The 26,405-nt window shown below is 40.2% G+C and overlaps 1 protein-coding gene across 3 annotated transcripts in view; it reads left to right on the top strand.

The window, feature by feature from the left end:
* nin (ninein (GSK3B interacting protein)) overlaps positions 1 to 26,405 on the top strand; it is a 149,623-nt gene that overhangs the window by 41,798 nt on the left and 81,420 nt on the right. For all 3 annotated transcript variants that reach the window (XR_010018042.1, XM_063048625.1, XM_063048634.1), the window contains one exon: positions 14,279 to 14,436. Coding sequence is in view for 2 of the 3 variants with exons in the window: in XM_063048625.1 (XP_062904695.1) it covers positions 14,279 to 14,436 (158 nt within the window). In the remaining variant the exon portion in view is untranslated. The remainder of the gene's footprint in view (positions 1 to 14,278; positions 14,437 to 26,405) is intronic.

The raw sequence follows: 26,405 nt of genomic DNA, 5'->3' as shown, positions 1-26,405 counted from the left end.
AGATGTATTTTACAACATTGGAAAGAGCTTAATGCTCCAACTACCTTTTTTTGGTTTTCTCAGACGATTTTATGTTTGAATCTGGAGAAAATTAGAAGTAACCTTTATGATTCTTCATTTAAATTTGAACAGATTTGGGGACCTTTTATTCGATATTTTCATTTAATGTAATATTTACCCTTCTTGTTTTTTTTCACTGTTTTAATGGAGGTCGGGATTGAGGACGTGATTTTAAGTTTAACTCTGTTTGGTTTCAAGTTAGCCCATTGCTTTGCTTTGCTTTTAGTTAGTTGCACGGTGGGTTTTTTTTTTTTTTTTTTGGGGGTTTTTTTTTCTTTTTTTCCATTGATATATATAAAATCTAGTATACTATTATGTTATCTTGGTTTCTTATGCTTAAATTACATTGTTTGTAGTATTTTCTTTTTGGTATTGTTACCTTTTGGAATTTTATTATACTTTAACATTGTATTAATGTTTATATGGCTTACCTTTTTTGTATACTTACTCAATAAAAAGATTTAAAAAGAAAGAAAGAAAGAAATTTGTGAAGAGGGATTTGATGGGCAAGTTTTACCACACAGAGTGGTGGGTATATGGAACAAACTGATAGAGAGGGTGGGAGAGGCAGGTACAATTACAATGCTTAAAAGGTGTTTGGACAGGTACTTAGATGGGGAAGGTGTTGAGGGACACAAGCCAAATGTAGGCAGATCAAATTAGATTAGATAATTAATTTAATCATCTTGTTTGGCAGAGACAAACTGGCCAAAAGACCTGTTTCCATGCTGTGTGAGATTGTGAATCTATTTAAACTCCAGCAGATAAAACCTAGTTTAGTCAATCTTCCTTCAAAAGACAATCTGTCCATTCCAATTAAGCCTTATCAAAATTGCTTCCAAGTCATAAAATCTGCCCATTCCAATTAAGCCTTATCTAAATTGCTTCCAAAACAAAAATAACCTTTCTTAAACAAAGATACCAATCCCCTGTATTACTAGTGCCCTGTGTAACTGAAGTGTAATTATTCAACTCTGCTGCAATAAACAATAATATTCTGCTATCTCTCACAGTTACTTTCTGTGTCTGCATGCCAGACTTTGTGCATGGTATGCTAGGGTAACTAGATCCCTTCACGTCACAGAGCAGTACAATCTCTCACTTACGAAATATACTACAGGTCGACCTTCACTAATCCGGCACCATTGGGACCTGAGAAGTGCCGGATTACTGAAGATGCTGAATTACAGAAGGATCACATTAAGCAATAGCTAACCGCCTCATCATACCGTTAAAATAGCAAAGGATTCAAAGGTTCATTTAATGTCAGAGAAATGTATACAATATACATCCTGAAATGCTTTTCCTTCGCAACCATCTATGAAAACAGAGGAGTGCCCCAAAGAATGAATGACAGTTATATGTTAGAACCCCTAAGCTCCCCCCCCCCCAGCTCCCCTCCCTCCCGTGTGTAAGCGGCAGTGAGCAACAATCCCCTCTCCCCCAGCAAAAAGTAAAGCACACCTGCTACCAGCGCTCAAGCGTGAGCTAAGCGATAGCAAAGACATAGACTTGCAGTTACCCCAAAGACTACACTGCACTTGCAGTTACTGAGGGAATCCTTGTTAGTTTCTTTTCCTCCGCTTAGTAATATGCTTAAATTCAGCGGGTCACCACGTCTGATCTGAGGTCGTAGGCAGAAGAGAATGGAGCGCCGGCCGGGTGGTGCCAGACGGCAGGGCGCGACTGCCGGCAGGCGTGTGAGAAGGCGGACCGACCCAGCGCGTGCCAGCTTCCCCCACCACTGGCGGGTGAGACGGGCAGATGCCGGGCGGCAGTGCCTCACACAAATTATATTAATAAATGCAGGAAAACAAGCAGGAATCGCCTGTCTGTGTTTACAAGAGCGTGCCCACACGTGAACAGATCTAGCGCAACCAAAACAATGCGCAGCAGATTGGTACGGTGGCCCGGAAAATTTGAAATTACAGTTGCGCGGAAAATTTGAAATCAGTGCGGATTATTGAAGGAACCGGATTACAGGTAGTCAGATTAGTGAAGGTTGATCTGTATTTTCATTTCTCCTGCCAAAATAGAAAATTTTACACTTCACATATTACCTTTGTCTAATCTATGCCTGCTCATGTTTCCTATGTCACTTTCCAGTCTCCCTACATCGTCTTCACAACTTGCTTAACCTACCTATCGTTGTCATCAGCAAATGTAGCAGCCATATCTTTGTGCCCTTCATCCAAGTAATATACTGTATTTTATAAATGATAAACCAGAGACTCCAGCAGTCACCCCACTGTCACGCCACTTAGTGAGACTTGCTATCCCTCTGCTCGTGATCGTTTTCATTCTGTATTTCAGCCGCCTATTTTACAACCTGCCAAAATGTTTCCAATTTTCAACACTCTTCTACTGAGAAGCATTAATTTTTATAACCTCAAACCAGTAAGTCTTGGTTGTATGCTTTACAGTTTTGTAATCTTCTAAAATGGGATACCTGAACAGTGAACAAATCTGTGGGGCACCTTGGATGAGCCATCTATGTAATCAGTGCTGTCCTGCAGTGTTACTTAAATGATCCCCCCAGGTACCATCAGTAGCAGCGAGCTCTGAAATAATTCATCCTGTCTACATGACCAAATTTCAATTTCTACACCCTAATCAAATTTATACATTCACGTTGCCTTCTTTTATTATTACATTTTTATAGTTTCCTTTGATATTGCAGTTTATAATCCTCATCCCAACCTGTGCATATAGTGTACATGGATTTTATTACATATGCTTGGATTTCAAAATATTGAATTCAATTAATCAAACAGGGCTTTTACAGAACCATTTTCTGCCTGTTCCTGATTCAGCCACTATTTGCGTGCCATGGGCTTTAAAAGTTTCCTTTCATCTGAAGGAGGAATTAATGGATAATATTTATTGCCTCATTCATTTTCCTTTTACCATGAATGAAACACATTCCACTTTCTGGTGCTCAGAGTCTCTAGCCCAAGTCTTTCCAACAGTTCAATAGGAGAGAAAATTGTGGTTTACACCAAGATGGACAACTAGGATCCCTTATGGTTGGTGACCTGAACCATTAAATCTGTTTCTTCCTACACAGATGTTGCCTGGCTTGCTAAGTATTTTATCATTGAAGTTGTGTTATACCTGTCAAAAATGCAATCAATACTCTGGCCGTTGAAAGTCACTATTCCACTTTCAAATTGCAGTTGCAGGTGACCCAGTCAATTGTACAACTGCTCCCCAAGCCGTGCTGTCTTGGTTGTGGATGTACTATCTGTACACTCAGTCCTCATTATCTGCAGTTAACCATGAGGTCAGCCCAAGGCCCCATTTCAAATATTTTCAAACAAGTACTTCTCTAGACATGTGCTCAGTGAAGAGCCCGTCATTGTCTGTAATAAAAAATGTACCCAGTTTCCAGACCACTTGTGTCAAGTGGTTCCCTGCAGTGCGCTTCTGCATTAGAGAGCAGTCTTTGTTCACACAGCTGCACCTAATGATTTCGAAACCCATCACCGTTTGTACCTATCGGTCTGTTCAATAGAAGTACTTTGTTAGCTGATATTGTAATATATAGCCATTTTATAGTGTTTACTGACACTTGTTAATGTTTTTGGAACATTAGAGACATGTATTTGTTGATGGGGAATGTTTATTGGATGCAACAGAGATCCATGATTTTTTAAATTGAAGTTCACGAACCTATCCATTGCGGATTCGTTCCTTGGTTGTTATCTTGTTGCGTAGTCCTAGGCTGCTGTGAAAACTTCTATCTTTGGTTAAATTCAAGGGACTAGCGTAATCAGTAAGTTGTCCTTCAAGTATATTTTGCAGGGCTTTTTCAGCTCTTTTGAACATTAAAGTATTTTCCCGCACTTAACCACCTGTATCCAGGAAACAAATTCCATGATCCTTTGCTTCTGTTGGTGTTTTTCAGAGACTTTGTAAAAGTTTCGTTGGGGGGCTCTGCCAGTTCTTTCCTAACATAGCATTGTAGAAATGCACAACACAGAAATAGACACCACTTTGTCCATGCTGGCCATAAATGCCTATGTACACTAATCCTGTTTGTGCACATGTGGCCCAAATCCCTCTACTCCAGGGTTCCTAACCTTTTTTTTAATAACATGGACCAATATCATTAAAGAAGAGGTCTGTAGACCCCAGGAAGGGGACCTCTGCTCTGCTCCTTTCCTATCCAAGTACTTGTCCTAATGCCCTTGAAACATTGTAATAGTATCTGTCTCAACTAAATCCTCTGGCTAATCATTTCATACATATACCACCTTCTGAAGAAAAGCTTACCCCTCAGATTTCTCATATTTCTCCCCTCTCAACTCAAACACACACCCTATAGATCCAGATTTCTCCTGCCCTGGAATAAAGGCTGGGGAGCACAGGAGAGAGCAAGCTCAGAGGTGCTCCACCAATCCAAAAAACTTCCAGCAGTTTACAATAAGACCATAAAATGTAGGAGCAGAATTAGGCTATTTGGCCCATCAAGTCTGCTCTATCATTTCATCATGGCTGATCCAGTTTTCCCCTCAGCCCCAATCTCCTGCCTTCTCACTGTATGCCTTCATGACCTCATAGATCGAGAATCTTCAAACCTCTGTCTTAAGTGAACATACTCCTGTGTCCTGCATCTTGGGTGTAACTACCTCTCTACATGTCCCGTCTATCATCCACTCAGCCTCCCGAATGTTTCGGAGTTCATCCAGTTCCAGCTTCAACTCCTTAACGCGGATTGTTAGAAACTGCAGCTGGATGCACGTCTCACAGTTCTAGTCATCAGGTGTCCCTACCTTCCTCCATCCTGCAAGAGGAACATTCCACTATCCTGCCTGGCATCTCTACTGCCCCAGCTGAGCAGGTATAAAGAAGGACAGAAAAAAATAACCTTGTGCTTTTCTTTCCTTTGCTTTCTCTTTACTGAAGCCTCGAAGAGCTGAAGATTCAAGATCACCCTGACTCTGTCCACACAGACTACGGCCCTTGTGCTTGCCCCTAACTTCCTTTAATTTGCTCTTGTTAATCAACACCAAATGCCAACTGGTCACTGGTCAAAGCTCTTTTTCATTGTGGCAACCCACTGCTGGCTTTTCTATTCGAGCAGTAGAACTGAGTGAAGTCCCCTCTCTCCGATGACTGTGTTACATGAAAAGTAACGATATTCATGTAACTATATGCAGATTTCAGAATTTCATCAATAATCCACTTTTCTTTGTACTATTTGAACTTGGTTTGTTTTAACTCCGAGCGGTTGCGTCCAATTGCCTGAAAATGGGATCGTGCCTTCCTTTACCAGACAGACATCACCCCCATTCTCCCTGCAAATGTGTGGTCCTTCTGTTGTGACTCTGTTTATCTCATGATTAGCTGTCCTGCACTAAAGCTATATTACAAACTACATTTGCTCATCTCTACTCCAGCTAACTATGTCCTGTAATCTTAACACTTCCCTGATCTGTTTCTGCTCATGTGACCTTTAAACCACCTCCACTATTGACCAATTTTCTCATCATTCCTTTGTAATTTGTACGACTCCTAAGTTGACCATTTTACAAACTTTCCCAATGTTCCTATTATCCCAGAAGTTTTCTTTTCATTTCCTAAATCTCCTATAGATCTTGTGACTTGTTTGATTACAATATCCCATACCCAACATGCGCTTCCTCCTTATCCTTGGTGAAGCCTACAATATCTTTCATGACTCCTGTCCCCTGCTCTACTCCCACAGACCTGATAGAGATTCTCTCCAATATTTTACCATCTTGGCCTGGTGACATTACTGTTTTTGGTAACATTCTCTTTAAATTATTTCCTTTTGAATATTTAATTTTACCTGCAAGTGTAAATACTAAGATTATTTATCATCTCCAGTGATTTATCTAACTGTATAAGTTAACAGTGATTTAATTATTTCCCTATTCCCTTTAATTAATGTTGTGCTTATAAAAAAGTCAGTTTACTTTTGTTATTTTATTTATATTTCCTCTTACTCTTTCTAATCTTTGTCTGTTTACTTTTTATACATTTTGTACATCTGCATTATTCCCTTATATTTACTTAGGGTGCCTTTCTTTCATCAGCTTCATCTTTGTCCATTTGAAGGCTACCCTTATGAGCTGTCAGCACGTACAGTGACTCATCCATTTCACACTTGCATATTTCCCATTGCTGGCTAGTTGTTCATAGAGATTGAGAGTGGCTTGAAGTAATTCTCCACTATTTTTAAGCCTGATCTATTTTGGCTCCTAACAAAGTCTAATTTAAATTGCCTAGATATTCCTTGCCGTGAATGACAATGAAATTGGAAAGGGATAATTTTGTATCAAATTTGACTCAAGTACGGTGGATTCCAGTTAATTGGGACACGTTGGGACCAGTACATTTTGGCTCAATTAAGTGGCTGTCCTGATTAGCCAAAGTTTCATGGAAATAGTTGAAAAGGTATAGAAAAGACAAACTACCACTTAAATGAGTAACAATTTATGTACTTGAATCAAATCCAGAACAAGTTACAACACTATCATACTACAATACTGAAAAACTGTACTAGTTCCCAATAGTTATCAACAGAGGAATTTATCTGCCATGTTCTTTTGATTGACTAAAAATGAACAAATCTGCACAGACATCATTGTAACATTCAAGATGATTGTCAATACCTTCAGATTCTGCGTAGTTTCTAATTTGTTCAAGGAATTAAATTGTTTCGTTTTTATTCCTAGATTGTTCTGGCATCTCCAAACTTGAATGCTTGAAACATTGATCAAAAACAGTTCCAAATTGTCTTTTCTGCTTATTTCTCACAAACTTTCAGTGACAAACATCACTGCTTAATTTTGAACACAAGCACACACAACTGACACTATTTGAAAATTGAACTCCAGGTAGAAGCTGTTCTGCAACAGTCTCCAGTCCCGATTAAGCAGAACAGTGTTTGAGATAAACAAAGGGAATCCCAGCTATTTTCTCAATTGAATTTTTGTTCTTTAAGATTTGTCCCAAATTAACGGCTGCCCCAATTAACTGATGGCCCAACTAACCGGAATCTACTGTATTTGCAAGTGAGACCAATTCCTGCTGAAGATTTGTTTGTAACTCTTCAGTATTGGGCCGGTGAACAAATTATTAGATGAGACATGAATAACTCTACCCCACACCCCTTCAGATCTAACAGAAATTGCACAAGTAACCACAGGTGTCTTGCTTTGCTGTCTCTTTACCCCTGCCTTTTGTAATCGCTTGAGACACGGGTCTTCTAGGGAACACTATGTTAATCTTGTCAAACATTTGGATTATTATTTCACTTGTATTTAAAAATTCCTGAATTACCAGCATGTTACAGCATAAAATATGTCACTTGGTTTTAACTTCATAGTGCATGTTAGCTGACAATGCAGTTCCTCGGTGGTACAGACAGCATAACTCGGGTGTTTTGCCAGCTGTTGTCTGGTAATTAAACAATAACTTATACTTTATACTTTGTCACCAAACAATTGGTACTAGAACGTATAATCATCACAGCGATATTTGATTCTGCGCTTCCCACTTCCTGGATTACAAATATTAACTATTAAGAATATTAAAAATAGTTAAAATTAGTAAATACTAACAATTTGAATTATAAATCATAAATAGAAAATAGAAAAATGGGAAGTAAGGTAGTGCAAAGGAAAAACCGAGAGGCAGGTCCGGATATTTGGAGGGTACGGCCCAGATCCGATTATGGGAATAGCTATTAAAGCATACAGCCCATATACACTTTATTGGCTTTGTTGCCTTCCTATAGCAGTTAATTAAGAAGTGAAAGTATGTCTTAGAGCAAGGTTTCCCAACCTGGAGTCCAAGGACCCCTTGCTTAATGGGAGTGGTTCATGGCATGAAAAAGGTTGGAACCCCTACCTTGAGCATTTGGTATATTTTCTGACTTTGATCTTGTTTATCAAGTACTTCTACACTCCTTTTAAGTACAGAGCCTTGCCCAACCATTGACTTTGGTTTGACAAGGCCACAATACTCAAGTTCTTGTTACTCTGATTCAAGCACAAAGTGCTGCAGATGCTAAAATCTGAAATGAAACAGAAAATTCTAGTCACGCAGCAGATCAGGGAGCAAGTAGGGGGAGGGAAGAGAAGACTTAACTATTACTTATTATATGGCTCACTGTATATAACCTGAGTCCTCTTGTAATCTTCTGGAATTTAAATAGGAAAATAAACCACTTTCTATCGGAGGTTTTAGATTAAATTGCAGATTAGAATGACTCAAGCTAATTTGAACGCACTAAAATAAAACATTTTGGATTACCTTTATAGAACTATATTTGTTCTCTCTCTTTGAGTACCAGTAAAAGAAGTACCATTGAATAAGTGTCAACTTCCAGTAATTTGATAACTCTGCTCTCTGTAAAATAGCCTGTCATGTCCAGTAGCCACTGCAGACAGTGGGATTTTCTATCTCAACGAGACATCATGTTTTCTATCTTCCTCTTCCACTTTGCACCACTTCACGTGTTTACATTCCCTTCTAAGCTACACACAAGATAATCTAAATAGTTCAGTTTGAATCTCTTTTGTATCATAGTATAAGCAGCAGCAGAGTCAGTATATTATCCTACTAAAAAAGCAAACTGAACTTGAGTAGTACACTTGTTTTTGTCTAGGGAATCCAAAGGTTTGCAAAACCAACCTCTTCCTAAATTCACTATTTAATAGAAAAAACAGATCTATTTTGGGGAAGTGCATGTGTGTGGTCGAAATTAGGCAAACAATGTGTTCTGTTTCAAATTAACTTGAACAGAGAATTGTCATAGTGATGAGAGCCTCCATGCTGGCCTAAAATAATTCATAATGTTTAAAGGACAATATGTTTTAAAAACTCAGAAAATAATCAGTACAGGGAAATAAGATTTATAATTTTGTGTCTAATAGTCTGTGTGATCTAAGAAGGTGTTCTGAAACTGATGTTAGACTTCACTGCAGTTGAAATGTATGAAATGTCTCTAATATTTTGGCATGTTTTATTATTTGTCCCATTCTAATTTCATTTATGATGGCTTATGTAAAATCAATAGTGAGATCCAATGTGGATTAGTGGACCGCTTTGTCAAGCACCTTCATTCAGTCCATCACAAGAGGCAGGTTTTCCCCCTATTCCCATTCCAATTCCGACATAATGGTACATCGCCTCCCCTATTGCCATGATGAGGTCACTCTCAAGTTGGAGGAACAGCACTTTCTTCTGGGTAGCCTCAACCTGAAGGCATGAATATCAATTTCTCTAACTTCCAATAATTTCTCCCCTCTCCCCCTCTTCTCAGGTTTTCCATTACCCATTATGGCTCCACTTTTCTAATCACCTACCCATCACTTTCATCTGGTGTCTCTCCTCCTTCCCTTTCTCCCATGGTCCACTCTCCTCTCCTGTCAGATTACTTCTTCAGCGTTTTCTATTTATCACCTTTTGGCTGCTTTCTTTTTTCTCCACCTTCACTCACCCACCTTCCCCCTCACCTGGTTTTACCTATCTCCTGCCACTTGTATTCCTTCCCTTTTTCTTCCCCCCCCCCACCCCCACCTTCGTATTCTGGTTTCTTCCCCCTTCCTTTTCTGATGAAGAGTCTTGGCCCAAAATGTTGACTGTTTATTCCCCTCCAAACCTGTCTGACCTGCTGAGTGCTTCCAGCATTTTGTCTGTGTTGCAGGATTTCTAACACCTGCCAAATCTTTTGTGTTTACAACAGTAACTTCATTTTACTTGCAATATTTCAGTATTTAATTTACACCTCATTGATGTTTATGCAAGGCATAAATGTTTTCCTCCCTCTTCCTCTTTTTTTAGGAAGCTACATTTTTGTAGTATGTTCGATCATATCATCTTCCTTCCTGTGTGCAATCATGTCTTCCATGGAACATTTTTTAATAAATATCAGTATGAGACAGTTTATGATAGTGCACCAGTTCCACTTCTAGTTCCACACATTATGTCCATCAGAAATTTTAACTTGGAATCGATTGTCTGACATCAGAGCTGTGTTTCTCCCTTAAACAACCAAACCAGCAGATAAGCCATACAAAGTCATGAAGATGCTAGTTCTTAGTTGGGGCAACACAGAAGAAGATCATTTGCCCTAAGTCCGAGCGGACTGCCATCTGAGCAGCACCAAAGTTCCTGTTCTCTCCTCTTCCTCTGTAAGTTAGTGTCCCAAAAGTAGATTGACATTTTTTTTTAGATTATGAAGACACGCAGTCCTCTTTTATTGTCATTTAGTAATGCATGCATTAAGAAATGATACAATATTTCCTCCGGTGTGATATCACAAAACACAGGACAGACCAAGACTGAAAAAACTGACAGAACCACATAATTATAACATATAGTTACAACAGTGCAACAATATCATAACTTGATGAAGAAGTCCATGAGCACAGTAAAAAGTTCAAAGTCTCTCGAATGTCCCACAACTCACGCAGATGGGAGAAGGAAGAAAACTCTTCCTGCCATGCCCGACCACAGTCCGTCTCAGAGTCATCCGAAAACTTCGAGCCTCCGAATCAGCTCTCAGACACTGAGTACTGAGCACCATCTCTGTCCGAACGATTCGACCTCAATCTCGGTCGCCAACACTAGGCAAAGCCGGGGATTTTGAGACCTTCCATCCAGAAGATTCCTGACCGCGCAGTATCAACAGCAGCGAATGAGCGTTTCAGAAATTTTTCCAGATGTTCCTCTGTGCTTTCACGTCCATCTCCATCAAATCAGAATTGTCCACGGCCCCTATGTAACGGATACGATATCATTTTTCACCATTTTTCATTTTGATTCATTAAACTCTTGAATGGAAAATCCTACAAAAAGTAGTGGATATGGCCAGTCTGTCTTGAGCACGTCTGCATGAAACATTGTTGCAGGAAAGCAGCATCCATTATCAGGGACCCTCACCACCCAGGCCATGCTCTCTTCTCACTGCTGTCATCAGGAAGAAAGTATAGGAGCCTTAGGATTCATGCCACCAGGTTCAGGAATATTATTACTCCTCAACCATCAGGCTCTTGAGCCAAAGGGGAGAACTTCACTAAACTTCACTTGCCCCATCATTGAAATGTTCCCACAGCCTATGGACTCACTTTCATGGACTCATTTTCGAGGACTCTTCATCTCATGTTCTCAATATTTATTGTTTGTTTGTTTATTTATTTGTTTTGTATTTGAACAATTTGTTATCTTTTGAACACTGGTTGAAAGCCCAAGTTGGTGTGGTCTTTCATTGATTCCATGGTGGTTATTGTTCTGTTATGGATTTATTGAGTATGCCCACAAGAAAATCATTCTCAAGATTGTATGTGGTAACATGTATGTACTTTGATAATAAATTTATTTGAACTTTGACTAATTTACAGCAGCATTTGACCACCATCTCATCTTTGGGATGTGAGAGATGCACCTAGCAGAACCTAGGTGGTCCCAGGGAGAAGGTGCAGACTCCACGGTGATTGAAAGTACCTGAGGTCAGGGTGAACCCCAGGTTCCTGGAGCATGAGGCAGCAGGACTAACTGTTGCACCACCTTTCTTAAGAATTGTGAATGTTTGCAGGTTTAGACTGGAGAGCGCAGCACTTCAGATGCCCCTTTTATTCCCCCTAAGTTTTTAAGTTGCTTACATTTACATAATACATTTAACAAAAAGAGTATTCCTAAGCATTGGCTGTAGAAATGGCGGGGTGGGTTATGCTTTGACTGCTCCATCCCGTTAACCTACAGAATATTGCATTGTCTTGCAGTTTATGGTCATATGAGCTAATAACTTTAATAATCTGGGCTTCCTTTGCAGCCTGTCACAGTTTTCAGATTTTCAAAAATAACAACAATGTCCAAAGTTTGGGGTAAGCTACAGCCTTGTTTTCCCAGTGTTCGGGGAAAGCTAGCAACTGTAGAGACATGAGTCACTATGTTTCAACAGAAGAGTATCGAACTACCTGGTACTGCTTGTGGGGCATCTGAACAGCCTTATATATCCACTCCCCCGTCAACCTTTCGTTGAATGATCAAACACCATCCCCATCCTGAATGTCTCAACCTTTTCTCCAACAACTGACAGTAACTGTCCAGTGAGAGTTTTTCTTCTTGACAGCCACTGACCTCTTAACCTGGATGGCTGCCGGCCAGGAAATGGAGTAAAATATTCAACGTTACCTACGTTTGTCATGGTTACCATAACCCCTTCCCCACTCTTCCATTTAAACTCGCCTGAATATAACCTTGACCCTGCATTCTCATGAACCCATGTTCACCTTTCACTCTTTTATCAGTAATTACCTACTTGTGTCTTGGGAATGTTTAAAGACTCATCTGTCACTTTGAGGAAGAGAGTTCCAAAGTCTTCATCTTGTATTAAATGCATGACGCTTGTTTTTAAATGTTGACATCTCATTCCAGGTTCATCCACATTCTTCTAGACCCCTCAGAATTTACTGTTTGTTTAACCAAATCTCTCCTTCACTTTTCTAAACATCAGCAGAAAGAAGCTAAACCTGTCTCACCTTTCCTCAAACGACAACCTGTCTATATCTGTTAACATCCCCAGAACTGTTTACAATATATTAACATCCTTTTTTAAATAAGAGAGCAATCCTGTTTACATTATTCCAAATGCGGTCTCACCAATGCTCCATATGACTGAAGCTCTCAACAATTCCCTGTATAATTGAAACTAACAATAGATTGGTCACGCAAAGTGAGTTCTCTGCACAACCTGTATTTAGATCAGAGATCTAACAGAAGTAGGCCAGAGTGATCATCTGTATGGAAGTTACCAGGAATGTTGTTTGCATCAACTTTAGCAAGGCCTTCAACAAGGTTCTGCATGGGAGGTTGATCAAGAAAATTCTGCACTTGGTATTCAAGATGACATAGTAAATTGGATTATACATTGGCTTCACAAGAGAAGCCAGAGAGTGGAACCTTTCTTAAACAACAAAATAACATTAGCTATCCTTCAATGGTCGCTCTCTGACTGGAAACCTGTGACTACTGGAGTGCTGTAGGAACTGGTGCTGGGTCTATTGTTGTTTGTCATTTACATCAACAATCTGGATGATAATGTGATAAATTAGATCAGCAAATTTGCGGATGGTGCCAAGATTGGTATAAGACATTGGCGAGGCCTGATTTTGAGTATTATGTGCAGTTAAGGTCACCAGTCAATAAGATTGAAAGTTACAGGGAATGGTTGAGTAGGTCACAACTTTATTCTCTGGAGCATAAGAGGATGAAGTTATGTTTGATTGAGGTATATAAAATTATGAAGGGTATAGATTGGGTAAATGCAAGCAGGCTTTTTCCATTGAGGTTGGGTGAAACCAGAACTAGAGGTCATGGGTTAAGGGTGAAAGGTGAAATACTTAAGGGGAATATGAGGAGGTATTTCTTCCCTCAGAGGGTGGTGAGCGTATGGAATAAGCTGCCAGCAAAATTGGTGGATGTGGATTTGATTTCAGCTTAAGAGAAATTTAGATAGGTACATGGATGGTAAGGGTATTGGGGGCGGGGGGGGGGGCAGTGGTCCAGGTGCAGGTCAATGGGAGTAGTCAGAATAATAGTTTGGCACAGTCTAAATGTGTTGAAGGATCTGTTTCTGTGCTGTACTGTTCTATGACGCTAGGTAATAAATTGGAAATAACAGTATTGCTTGTATTCCAACAATCAATCTTCCCGCCATATAATGTAGCTACTCTAGTCTTAGATGATGGTTTGCAAACTCGCATGAATAAACTGTGCCTTCAGCTGAACATCTAGCCAATAAAATGCCAAGTTGTAGGCTTTTGCTTCTGGTGTAGCTTTTACTCAAAGAATGGACATTTCGATGGAACATTCACTATACAGTATTGTGGATAGCCCAAAAGGCTGGTTACTTTGAGGTAAAGTCTGGAGGTGCAGATCATACAATTAGCAATATTTGCATTTTCAATCATATTTTTTGAGTTAAGGCCCATCAAGGCTGGATGGAGATGGTTTCCCTTCTCACCCTATTCAAGTCTTTATAATTACAATCCATTATCACTGCAAAGTTTGTACTTGCATTTTGAATAGGGTTCGACTTTGTCCAACTGTTGTGGTTACACTGAATATTGATAGCTTTCAGGCCAGAATAGAGATTGATCTGGATAAGCATGGACTTTAGTGAAAACTTGTAATAATAAAATTTGGTTTGGGATGGTGAAGCTGTATTGTGTGCTTGCAGATTCCGCTGAGGTACAGCCAAAGTATGTCAAGGATGGAAAACGATATGGACGAAGAACAGCGCCAGAATTTCAGGACTCACTGGAGGAAGTCACTGGCACAGCACCAAAGTCTGATGGAAGGCAGCCAGAGCACAATCCTTCTGGGGATGATATTGAGGTGGGATGTTTAAATTTGCTATTTGTGGCACAGCTACATTTTCAGCCCAGAATTTATTTGTGAACATGCCTTTTGTATGTTCAAAGGTCATGCCATTTCTTGAATGGACTGAGATTAAGAAGTAGGAGGTAATTTATCAGACTCGCATTTCTAATTTGGAATCTACTGCATTTTGGCAGAAATTGGTAATGTGTCTCACATTCATAGGGTGACCGTCCAAATTATATGTAACATTATATTCCAAGTCCCTTCAAGCGCACTGTACTTGTTGAGGATAAATGAACATCTGTATCAAATATAATATTGTACTGTGTTCCAAACTTTGTAAATGATGACATTGATCACTTCTTTTGGAACCAGAAAGTGTTCTATGAAGTAAAACAGATTGGTGCAGCATGTAGTACTTAGCTGATATGCCCCGATTAGGCCATAAATCAGCTACTGGATTCCAGACTTCACCAGTCCACCTGGAGCAGAATTAAAATTGTAAGTAAGCCCACAACTTGTAAGTGAATTTCGGAGATTGAATGCAATAAACTAAAAGGGGAATAGAGTGTAACACAGTGACACAACTCATAACTCCAGTGCAGTTTGCACTTTCTCCTTGTGACCACATGAATTTCCTTCCAGTGGTATGGTTACTTCCCAAATTCCAAATATGTGATATTGCTATGTTAATTGGCCATTCTAATTTACCTCTGTGGTGTAGTCACGTGGTAAAATTTCATGGGCACCTGTTAGTTAAAAAGGAAATGAGATTGCTTGTGAGCAAGCATGGATTTGACAGGCCAATAACCCACCTATGTCACATGGAAATGGGAAATGAATAAAGGAAAATAAACATGTATCTCACTAAATGTTGCAAAACGATTTCTCGCATAAAGAATAAGGTACTGAACTAGCCACTAGATTCAACAATGTTGATTTGCAATATGGGGGTTTAAGTGCCACCACGGGAGCTGGGGAATTTAAATTCAAATAAATACATCTGGAAGAGATTAAAGATTGGCCTTATTTGTCACATGTACATTGAACATGCAATGAAACGCATTGTTGCATCGACGACCAATACAGTCCATGATGTGTTGGGGATGGTCCACAAGTGTTAACATCTTGCTGGTGCCAACGTAAAGCATGCCCAAGCCTAACTCCTGTGTGCTTGGAATGTGGGAGGAAACCGGAGCACCCAGAGGAAAATACCACACGGTCACAGGGAGAATGTACAGACTCCCAATAGGCAGCAGCAGGAATTGAATTGTGACCTTTCAGTTGGTGCTGTACAGCAGCGGTCCCCAACCACCGGGCCGCAGAGCGTGCTCTACCGGGCCGCGAGAAAACGATATGATTTGGCGATAGGTGTCAGCTGCACCTTTCCTCATTCCCTGTCACGCCCATTGTTGAGCCATTACGCACGCGAGGTCATTATCCGCGAGTCATCCATGTCAGCGCGGGAAGAAGATCAACTCCTCGAGCTTGCAAATGATGCGGGCTGATAAGTATGTTTGACATAACATCTCTGCCGGCATTATGGATCAAAGTCAAGGATAAATATCCTGAGATAGCCACGAAAGCACTGAAAACGTTGCTTCCATTTCCAACGTATCTTTGCAATGAATGCAACGAAAACTAAATTGCGGAATAGACTGGACATAAGGAACCCCCTTCGAGTATCACTGTCTCCCGTCACCCCTCAATAGGACCGTCTTGTTGCCGGAAAACAAGCCCAGGGCTCCCACTGATTCAGCGATATTGGTGTGTTGCAATGATTTTATATGTTCATACGGGGAAAATATGTGCTGCGTGTTTAATCTCCAAACGATACTTAAAATGTTATGATGCTATTGACTTATATAACAATTACAGCACGGAAACAGGCCATCTCTGCCCTTCTAGTCCGTGCTGAACGCTACTGAACGCTAGTCCCACCGACCTGCACTCAGCCCATAACCCACCATTCCTTTCCTGTCCATATACCTATCCAATTTTTCTTTAAATGATAATATCGAACCTGCCTCTACCACTTCTACTGGAAGTTCGTTCAACATTTACTTCAAGTTTCGTGTCCTCCCCGATAATTGACTTATCATTATATTCGTGCGAGGAAAATATACACTGTGTGTTTAATATTAAATTCATTAGATAAACCCTTTTAGAAACAAAATTGAGTGTATTAGCTAATTATCATCTATACTCCGGTCGTGATTAACACCCTGCCCCCCCCGAACAGAATCACCAAAAACGATTTGTAGAAAAAAATCGTACATGCATGCGCAAATTACACATGCGCACTGGTGCCCGCGCAAGGGTTCATGGTCATTGTAGTCTTTCTCGGGGAAAACCCAGCGTATTTGACTGCTACTCTTGTCCGTTGACAGCCCCCCACCCCACCCCACCCCACCCCCGCCCGGTCGGCTGGTCCGCAAGAATATTGTCAATATGAAACCGGTCCGCAGTGCGAAAAAGGTTGGGGACCCCTGCTGTGCAGAATTATGCTAATCTCCATACTACCATACCCACCCCGCTTTAAGCTAGCCTCATAATGTTAATGATTAAACTATTGGATTACTGTTACCAACACATCTGATTCACTTGTACCCTAAAGAGAAGGAAAGCTGCTGCCCTGACCTGGTCTGTGGGTGACCCCCCCACCACCCCACCCCCAACATGATGGAGTTTTGTGTTCTTAGAAAATAACCTGTATCATGATTTTTCATAATACAAAGCCACATCATTCACGCATGCAATGTGACATAAAAGTTAGGAATAAGCATTTATTTACATTTTTATAAAATAAATCTAAAGAGAAAAAGCTTTTTTCCTATCTTAAATTTCTGGTTTGTGACTTACGAATTCTGTGGGGTGAATTTCAGTTATCAGAATGGCTGTGAAGTGGGGTTACCCGTAGATAGGGATTCCATACCACCCACGTGACCTCCACACTTCAGAGCATTTAGAGGTTGACAACAAATGATGGTCTTTGCCGTGAACCCCACATCCCACATCCCGTCATCACTTTTATAGCAAAGGAAATAGCAGAGAAAATATAACAGCTGGCATACAATGTGGAAACAATCCTAAGAACCATCCAATTACACAATAATAGTAAGATTTATGTAGCAAGAATTCATCCACATGATCAAATTGGATATGAGAATCTGCAATGGGGGAACTGAACATAATTTCAGTACAATCAAAATACAGCAGCAGGAAGAACAGATGTGTAGATTTTTTTACTAAATGCAGTTAGGTCTGCTTAATGTTTAAATTTAGGAGTGGACTTGATACCGAATGGTCTGAATCAAATGTGTCTTTTAAGCAAATCTTAATAGTGGATAAAGACATACACTGTAACAGGACAACATTAGGGATGTTATATCAGTAATAGGGACCAAGGACAACTAGAATTCCTGCATGAAATAAGATGCTTAAATGTTGCAACTTGGTTGTTAAAGCAACACTAGCTGTAATTAGTTGACACCAGTACATGTAGATTATCAGGAGACTATGTGGTACGCTGTGTACTTGTGCCATTTTGTGTTTGCCTAGTTGCTCCACTGCTGTAACTTTTTTTAATTAGAAGCTTGGCACCTCTTAATTAACATCTAAACTCCATGAACGGTAGGCTGTAGATATGGTTGCATTACTATTTAACTATTTATGGTTCTATTACTATTTATTATTTATGGTGCAACTGTAACGAAAACCAAGTTCCCCCGGGATCAATAAAGTATGACTACTACTACTACGGTTATACTAAAACATGGAGCTCAGTATGCACCATACTGACATAATGGTGAGGTCTCATCTGATGTACAAAATTCTGGCAATCTGATTTTACAAATAAATTGCCCAAGTCAATGTCTGGACTACCTTATTCACTGCCTGAAATAAAAATAGTAAATGGTGGAAATCTAGTTGGTCAGTCAGCACATTTTAAATCATTGGTGAGATTTAGAAATAATTTAAATTGGTCTTGGGTAATCATATTAATTAGCAGTGCAATCAATGGAAAAGCAAAACTCTGCAGATGCCAGGAACTTGAAATAAATCATAAAACGTAGGGAATACTCAGCAGGTCATTCAGCAGCCATCGACAGATAAATGGCTAATATTTTAGGTTGATAATATTTCATCGTTCTCCCTTTCAGCAGATGCTGTCCAGCCTGCTGATTATTTCTAGCATTTTAATTTGCCAAACCTTCATTCAATATTTGGATATTGTTGGATGTACTGGATGCCAGATAAAATAATAATGTAATACTTCATTGGAAAGCACAATGCAGTGCATTAGAGAGATGAAACTGAGAAGCGGACAAGATTTATTGGCTCCAGTATATGTGGCTTAATACAATATTATGGTTTTGAAGAGAGTTGTACCAGATAAGCCAAGTTGAAAATAATCTTCTCAGTTGAAGGAAGATTTCTCTTTGAATTCATCATGGTAAGTTTAAAAAAAATTCATTCATAAATTTTCCCCATTTATGGGGGGAGAATAGCCAGCATAACTACTGTATTTTCCTTCTTATTTGAACATTGCATTTTCTACTGGCATGCTGCTACACAACATGCTTTTCCGATCCTCCAGTAAGTGATGAGATCTCATTACTGATTTAAAAAAAAATTCCAACGAGACTAATATGGAGGGAGAACAGGTCAATCTCTACCCATTTCTTTTACCTGTTGCTCACTGGCATATGTTGTGAAATGTGTTAATTTTACAGCAGCTGTACAATAACTTACATGATAAATAAATAGAGAGGGAAAAAACCTGAGTTACATTAAGTATATATGTCTATTCAATAGCTAAGGTAAAATAAATAGTGCAAATAACAGAAATAAAAAAAGTGGTGAGGTAGTGTTCATGGGTTCAATGTCCATTTAAAAATCAGATGGCAGAGGGGGAGAATCTGTTTCTGAATCACCGAGTGTGTGCCTTCAGGCTTCTGCACCTCCTCCCTGATGATAACAGTGTGAAGAGGGCATGCCCTGGGTGGTGGGGGTTCTTAATGATGGTCACCACCTTCTGAAGGCACTGCTCCTTGAAGGTGTCTTGGATACTGCGGAGGCTAGTACCTATGATAGAGCTGCCTAATTTTACAAACTTCTGCAACTTATTTCAATCTTGTGCAGTAACCCCCCCCCCCCCATTAGCAGACGGTAATGCAGCCAGTCAGAATGCTCTCCATGGTACATTTGTAGATATTTTCGAGTGTTCTAGTTGACAAACCAAGTCTCCTCAAATTCCTGATGAAGTATAGCTACTGTCTTGGCTTCCAGGAACTTGAAATTGCTAACTCTCTTCACTGTTGATCCCTCTGAGAATTGGTTTGTGTTCCCTTGTCTTGCCCTTCCTGAAATCCACAATCAGCTGATTGGTTTTGCTGACATTGAGGGCAAGATTGTTGCTGCGACACCACTCAGCTAACTGGTGTATCTTGCTCTTGTATGCTTTTCAATCAGGACTGTAGGAATGATGGCGGTAAATGGAGAGCCACTGAGATTGTGTTTGTTGCAGGCATATTGTGGTGGTAGGCAAATTGCAGTGGCTCCAGGTCCTTGCTGAGGCAGGAGTTCAGTCTAGTCAGGACCAACTGCTCAAAGCATTTCATCACTGTAGATGTGAGTGCTACCGGGCGATGGTCATTCAGGCAGCTCACCCTGCTCTTAGGCACTGGTATAATTGTTGCCCTTTTGAGGCAGGTGAGAACTTCTGACTATAACAGTGAGAGATTTAAAATGTCTTTGAATACTCCCACCAGTTGGTTGGCACGAGTTTTCAGAGCCTTACCAGGTACTCCATCTGGCCCTGCTGCCTTGCAAGGGTTCACCCTCTTGAAAGACAGCCAAGACAGATCACGGGGTCATCGGATGCTGCAGGGGTCTTCGTAGCTGTGGTTTTATTCTCCCTTTCAAAGGAAGCGTAAAAGGTGTTGAGCTCGTCTGGTAGGGAAGCATCACTCTTATCCATGCTATTAGGTTTCACCTTGTAGAAAGTAATGGACTGCAAACCCTGCCAGAATTGACATGCATCCAATGTTGCTTCCAACCTCTCCCTGAATTGATTCTTGGCTCTTGAAACGGTCTTCCACAAGTCGTACCTGGTTTTATTGTACAGACCTGGATCGCCAGACTTAAATACCACAGATCTAGCCCTCAGCAGACTATGAACCTTCTGGTTCATCCATGGTTTTTGATTTGGGAATGTACAGCAAGTTTTTGAAGGCACGCACTCATCCACACAGGTTTTAATGGTTGGTGACAATTGTGGCGTACTTATCCAGGGTTGAAGATGATTCCCTGAACACAGTCCAGTCCACCTGATTCAAAGAAGTCCTGTAGGCGCTCCTGTGTGTCCCTGGTCCATACCTTTTTGGTCCTTGTTACCAGTATTGCAGTTTTCAGTCTCTGCCTATACTTGGAGTAGAATACAGCCAGTTGATCAACTTTCCGAAGTATGGGCATGGAATAACACGGTAGGCATTCGTGAACTTAGTGTAATAGTTAATCATTTTTAAGGTGACTTTTAAGACACCTCAAACTTCTCCATAACATGTAAACTGCACATGCCCCATCTCACTCTACCATGTCAGCCTGTTATATTTTTCCTGTTTTGAGGGCAGTGAGCTTGCGATGTGTTTTCTAACACCTACTGTGTGTGTTTAGAATTTTATTTGCTAACAGGATGTGGATGTGGCTTCATTCACTTCCCATCCCCTCCTGCCCTTGATGGAAGGTGAACTACAAAGATGTGTGCTGAAGCTACTGTTGAATGGATAAGTGTCTACATCTAACAACTGTGGGATCACAACCATATTTCCAAGTCTGATCCTACTGGATTGGACCTGCTGTCTAGAATCCAAGTTCAAAGTAAATTTATTAGCAAAGTGCATATATGTCACCCTATACAGCCCTGAAATTCACTTTCTTGTGGGCAAACACGGTAACTACAAGAAATACAATAGAATCAATGAAAGACCACACCCAACAGGACAGACAACAACCAATGTGCAAAAAAACCCGAAACTGTGAAAATGCAAAAACAGGTAATAATAGTAATAATAGAATAGCCCAGAAGTTCCTAGCAATTGAGAAATGAGTGTGCTTGGCTCTACCTGTACCTCAGGTTTTACCAGCTTGAGCTGGAGAAAAATATAATGTGTAAAATTGACTACAAAAAAGCATTTGATCCTGTCCCGCACTGCAGGTTAATATATAAACTACATCCAATACCGTGAAATCTGATGAAGCATAGGGTGATTATAGTACACCAATCTATTAACAACCGAAACAGAACAACCACTGATATCCAAATAAACCGAAGCATTTGCCAGGGTGCCACTAAGCCCCCTATGGCTTTGTCTAACTTTAAACCCGCTCTCTAATTCACAGAACCGGACAAAAATTGGGTGTCAAGTCAGAAACAACCAAACAAATTATACATGGACAATCTGAAGTTGGACACTCCTTCATCAATAAAGCTAAAGCAATTAATTCAAATGGTAGAACTATTTTCTAAAAATGTAGATATAAGCTTTGCAGCAGCTAAGTGCAGAACATTAAACATAAGGAAAGGTGCAATGGAGCTAGTAGAATATAAACCCGAGCAGCAGGATACAATACAACTGATGGATGAATATGAAGTATAAAAGCATCTGGGATATCAACCAGCAAAGAAAATAGATCATAGTGTGATAAAGGGAAAACTTTGGACAGAATTTACTTCAAGGCTTAAGAAAATCTGCCAAACAGTTCAACTGCAAAAATATAACAAGGGCAATAAACACTTCCACTATACCCTTATTAATGTATTCTTTTGGTATAATATCTTGGTCTGAAACTGAGCTAGAAACTTTGCAAAGAAAAATAAGAACTTAAACGACAAATTTTAGAAAACACTGTGTACACTCGAACACAGTTAGATTAGCACTACCTAGGACAGTAGGAGGAAGAGGAATAACTGACATTAAAAAATTTACACAACAGTCAGATAAGACTTCTAAGGATATATATTTTTTAAAATGAAAACAGGATTCAGCACTTGACATGAGCATATGCAATTCTGATGAGAAGTACACACCACTAAACTTAAATGAGAGCACAACCCAGAAAAGTGAAGAAATTATTGCTATAGAAGAAAATGTTAACCAACGGAGGGACATGACCTTCCATGGAAGGCAACCACAAGATCTGACCAGACTAGATGTTGATGAGGAACCTTTGAAAGCCTGGCTGATAGTTGGAGACTTCTTGCCAGAAACAGACGGGTTTCTTGAGGCAATACAGGTTAACACCAAAATATTTCAAAATTCATAATAAAACTCCAACAAATTCAAGACAAATGCAGAAAAATCAAGAGAAATCAGAAACAATCCAACACATTACAGGATCCTGCAACAGTTTATCCCAATATGATTAGTTATACAGGCACCATCAACTGGCGAACATATTCACCAACACCTTGCGTTAAGATACAAACTTAGAAAAGACACCATACCTTCCTATAAATACAAGCCTGATAAAGTTTTAGAGTCAGAATCCTACAAATTATATTATGGCCTATCCATTATTACAGATAAGACAATCTGGATAAAATATTATAGGATATACAAGCAAGAGCAATTTACTTAATAGATTCAGCCATTCCAAACATACATAACATATAGAAATCAGTAAGTGCAAAACACCAGAAATATGTTGAATTGAAAGAGGAAATTCAAAGATTTTGGAACATGTAAAGGGTATACATTGTCCCGATAGTAATAGCTACAACTGGAACCATCCCAAAGTCACTACACAATAGCATTAAACAAATAGGCCTACACAGCAATATCTATGTAAATCTCCAGAAAGCAACAATGCTAAACACCACTAGAATAGTCCAAAAGTTCCTGGGGATCGAGAAATGAGCATGCTTGAATGTGCCCATACCTCAGGTTTTATTAGCTTGAGCTGAGAAAAAGAATTAAAAATAAATAAATATGCAATAAGTATTGAGAACGTGAGATGAAGAGTCGTTGAAAGTGCGACCATAGGTTGTGGGAACAGTTCAGTAACGGGGTGAGTGAAGTTATCCCTTTTGGTTCAGGAGCCTGATGATTGAGGGGTAATAACTGTTCCTGAATCTGGTGGTGTGGGTCGTGAGGCTCCTGTTCCTTTTTACTGATGGCAGCAGTGAGAAGAGAGCATGACCTGGATGGTGGGAGTCTTTGATGATGGACTATCTTTCATGCGACAGCGCTCCTAGCAGATGTGCTCAATGGTGGGGAGGGCGTTCCCTCTGATGGACTGGGCCGTTTCCATTTCTTTTTGCAGGCATTTCCATACAAGGGCATTGGTGTTTCCATAGCAGGCCATGATGCATATTCTGTGTCTCACAACATCCCCCCACCCCCACACTCCCCCATTTGGACATTTTCCTGGTCCAAATGTGTAGATACTATCTTCCAGTTCCGCTGCACTCTCAAGTTTCATGGCATGGCTCCCGAGAGAAGGAAATCTAGGGGTGGAGCTTTGCTCCTTGTGAAAAAAGGAACTTTTTAAACATGCTGAGACAGGTAAATCTGTTATCAAATAAAGAAAACACAAAGCTTTTAAAAATGAATGCAAAGAAAAGTTAATCGAAACACTCTAAAATATTTATAAATAATATAAGACGTTAAAGTGAAAAAAAATAATCAGGCATTAATTTACCTTCCCATCTACAGGCCAAGAATCCCTTTTGAAATTAATGCAATCTCAAATTCTGCTCCTTACATAAATTACTCCATCTCTCCTTCCACTTCCCGCCTCTCACCCCCTCTCCACCCACCCTTCTTACTGCCCATTATGCCCCACTCTCCCCCTTACTCAAACCTCTCCGCTACCCCCTCTCCTCCCTCTCCCCACTGTCCCCTCTCCCCTTCCTCTCTTCCCAATTCCCCCATTCGCCCTTCTCCCCACTCTCCCCTCTTACCCCTCTCTCCCCTTCCCCCTCTTCCCCATCTCTTCATCCCACAGCACTCTTCACCCCATCCTCTTCTCTCGTTTCTCTCTCAACACCCTCTTCCTCCTCTGTCCCCCTCTCTGTTCCTTCTCTCCCTCTCTACCCCCTTCCACCTCTCCCTTCCCCCTCTCCCTTCCCCTTCTCTTGTCCCCTCACGCCCTCCCTCCTCTCTCCTGATTCCAACTGTCTCTCATCTTTCCCCCTTCCTTTGTCCCTCTCTCCCCCTCCTCATTCTTTCTCTCTCATCTCCCACTCCCCCTTGACCCCTCCCTCACCCCCCACCCCCTCTATCTCTCCCACTCCCACTCCCCCCCCCATTCAGTTTACAACATGCTTAGTTGGTATGTTTACTAAACCTAGAGGACAAATTTACATACAAAATTATTCAAGCTTCCTGTTTTGAACTTCACAATATTCCTGTGGAAGAATAGTTTAAAGGTTCACCTGTGCCGTGGTAACTTAGTTTTTTTTGTTAATGTGGACGCCACTGGAGATGCCTGCAATTTTTTGCCCATGAGAACACTGCTAAGAATCAAACACATTAGTTTTCTAGAGTTGCACAAGGTCAATTTCCTTCCTTTGTCAACCAGATGGATTTTTAAGACAACCCCTTAATTTTGTGGTTATTATTGGAAAGGTGTTTGAGCTCACCAATGGTCCAGACTGGCTGCTTATCCAATAAAGTGACCACTGCACGACAGTATCTCATAATGCTATTGTACTCCTGTGTACTACCATACCAAAGCAAAATCCACATCTATTTAAATTTACTCCACCAAAGCAGATTCAAGTAAGAGAGTCAGTATTAAAAAGCAATTGGGGAAAATGCTGTGTACACACAAGATGTTAACACAGACTGTATTTTCACTAATATCTCATCCAAAATGTAATAAACACATTGACAAATGTTCAAATATTGCTGAGAAATTATGCGTTAACAAGCACAGGTTTGCAGCTTTGGTTCTTGACAGTTACATAGATATAGATGTTAATTTTCTTTCTTGACTGATTTACATTTCTTTTTAAAGCTATTTATTATCTGTTTGTTGCTGATGTATCAAATGCGGGAGCCACCACAGCACTGAAATAACTCCAGAAAGATGAACGTTGCCTATTTCAGAACAATATATCAAAATGGGTCAAAGCAAATATTCTAGGTATTAATTTAAATTTGGCAAGTTCAAGATTAGGACTTAATCTTATGGTCAACTGACTCAGCCACCATGAGTAGTGCCACAACAACAACCTCTCACTTATTGCCAGCAAGACCAAAGAGCTGAATATTGACCTTAGGAGGAGAAAACTGAAGGTCCATGAGCCAGTTCTCGTTGGAGAGTTAGAGGTGGAAAGGGTCAGCAACTTTGAAATCCTTAGCTTTATCATTTCAGAGGACCTGACCTGGGTCCAGCACGTAAATGCCATTACAGTGAAAGCATGGCATTACCTCTGCTTTCCTTAGAAGTCTGCAAAGATTTGGTATGTCATCTAAAACTTTGACAAACTTCTATAGATATGTGGTGCACAGTATTTTGACTGATTGCATCATGATCTGTTGTGGAAACAGCAATACCCTTGAATGGAAAACCCTTCCCAAAGAAATGGATATTGCCTAGTTCATCACAGGTAAAGCCCTTCCCACCATTGGGAACATCTACAAGGGAGCATTGTTGCATGAAAACAATGTCCTACATCAATGATCCTCACCATCTGGGCCATGCTCTCTTCTTGCTGCTACCATCAGGAAGGAACTACAGGAGCCTGATGACTCACATCACCAGGTTGATGAACAGTTATTACCCCTCAACCATCAGGCTCTTGAACCAAAGGGGATAACTTACTCAACATCACCCTCCCCAACACTGAATTGTTCCCACAATCGATGGACTCACTTTCAAGGACTCTTCATTTCATGTTCTTGATATTTATTTATTTTTATTATTACTACTACTTTGTATTTGCACAGTCTGTTATCTTTTGCACATAGGTT

Source organism: Mobula hypostoma, chromosome 1 (assembly GCF_963921235.1).
Source record: "Mobula hypostoma chromosome 1, sMobHyp1.1, whole genome shotgun sequence".
NCBI lineage: Eukaryota > Metazoa > Chordata > Chondrichthyes > Myliobatiformes > Myliobatidae > Mobula > Mobula hypostoma.
Note: the sequence above shows the minus strand (reverse complement) of the source record. Positions and strands in the feature narration are given on the sequence as shown.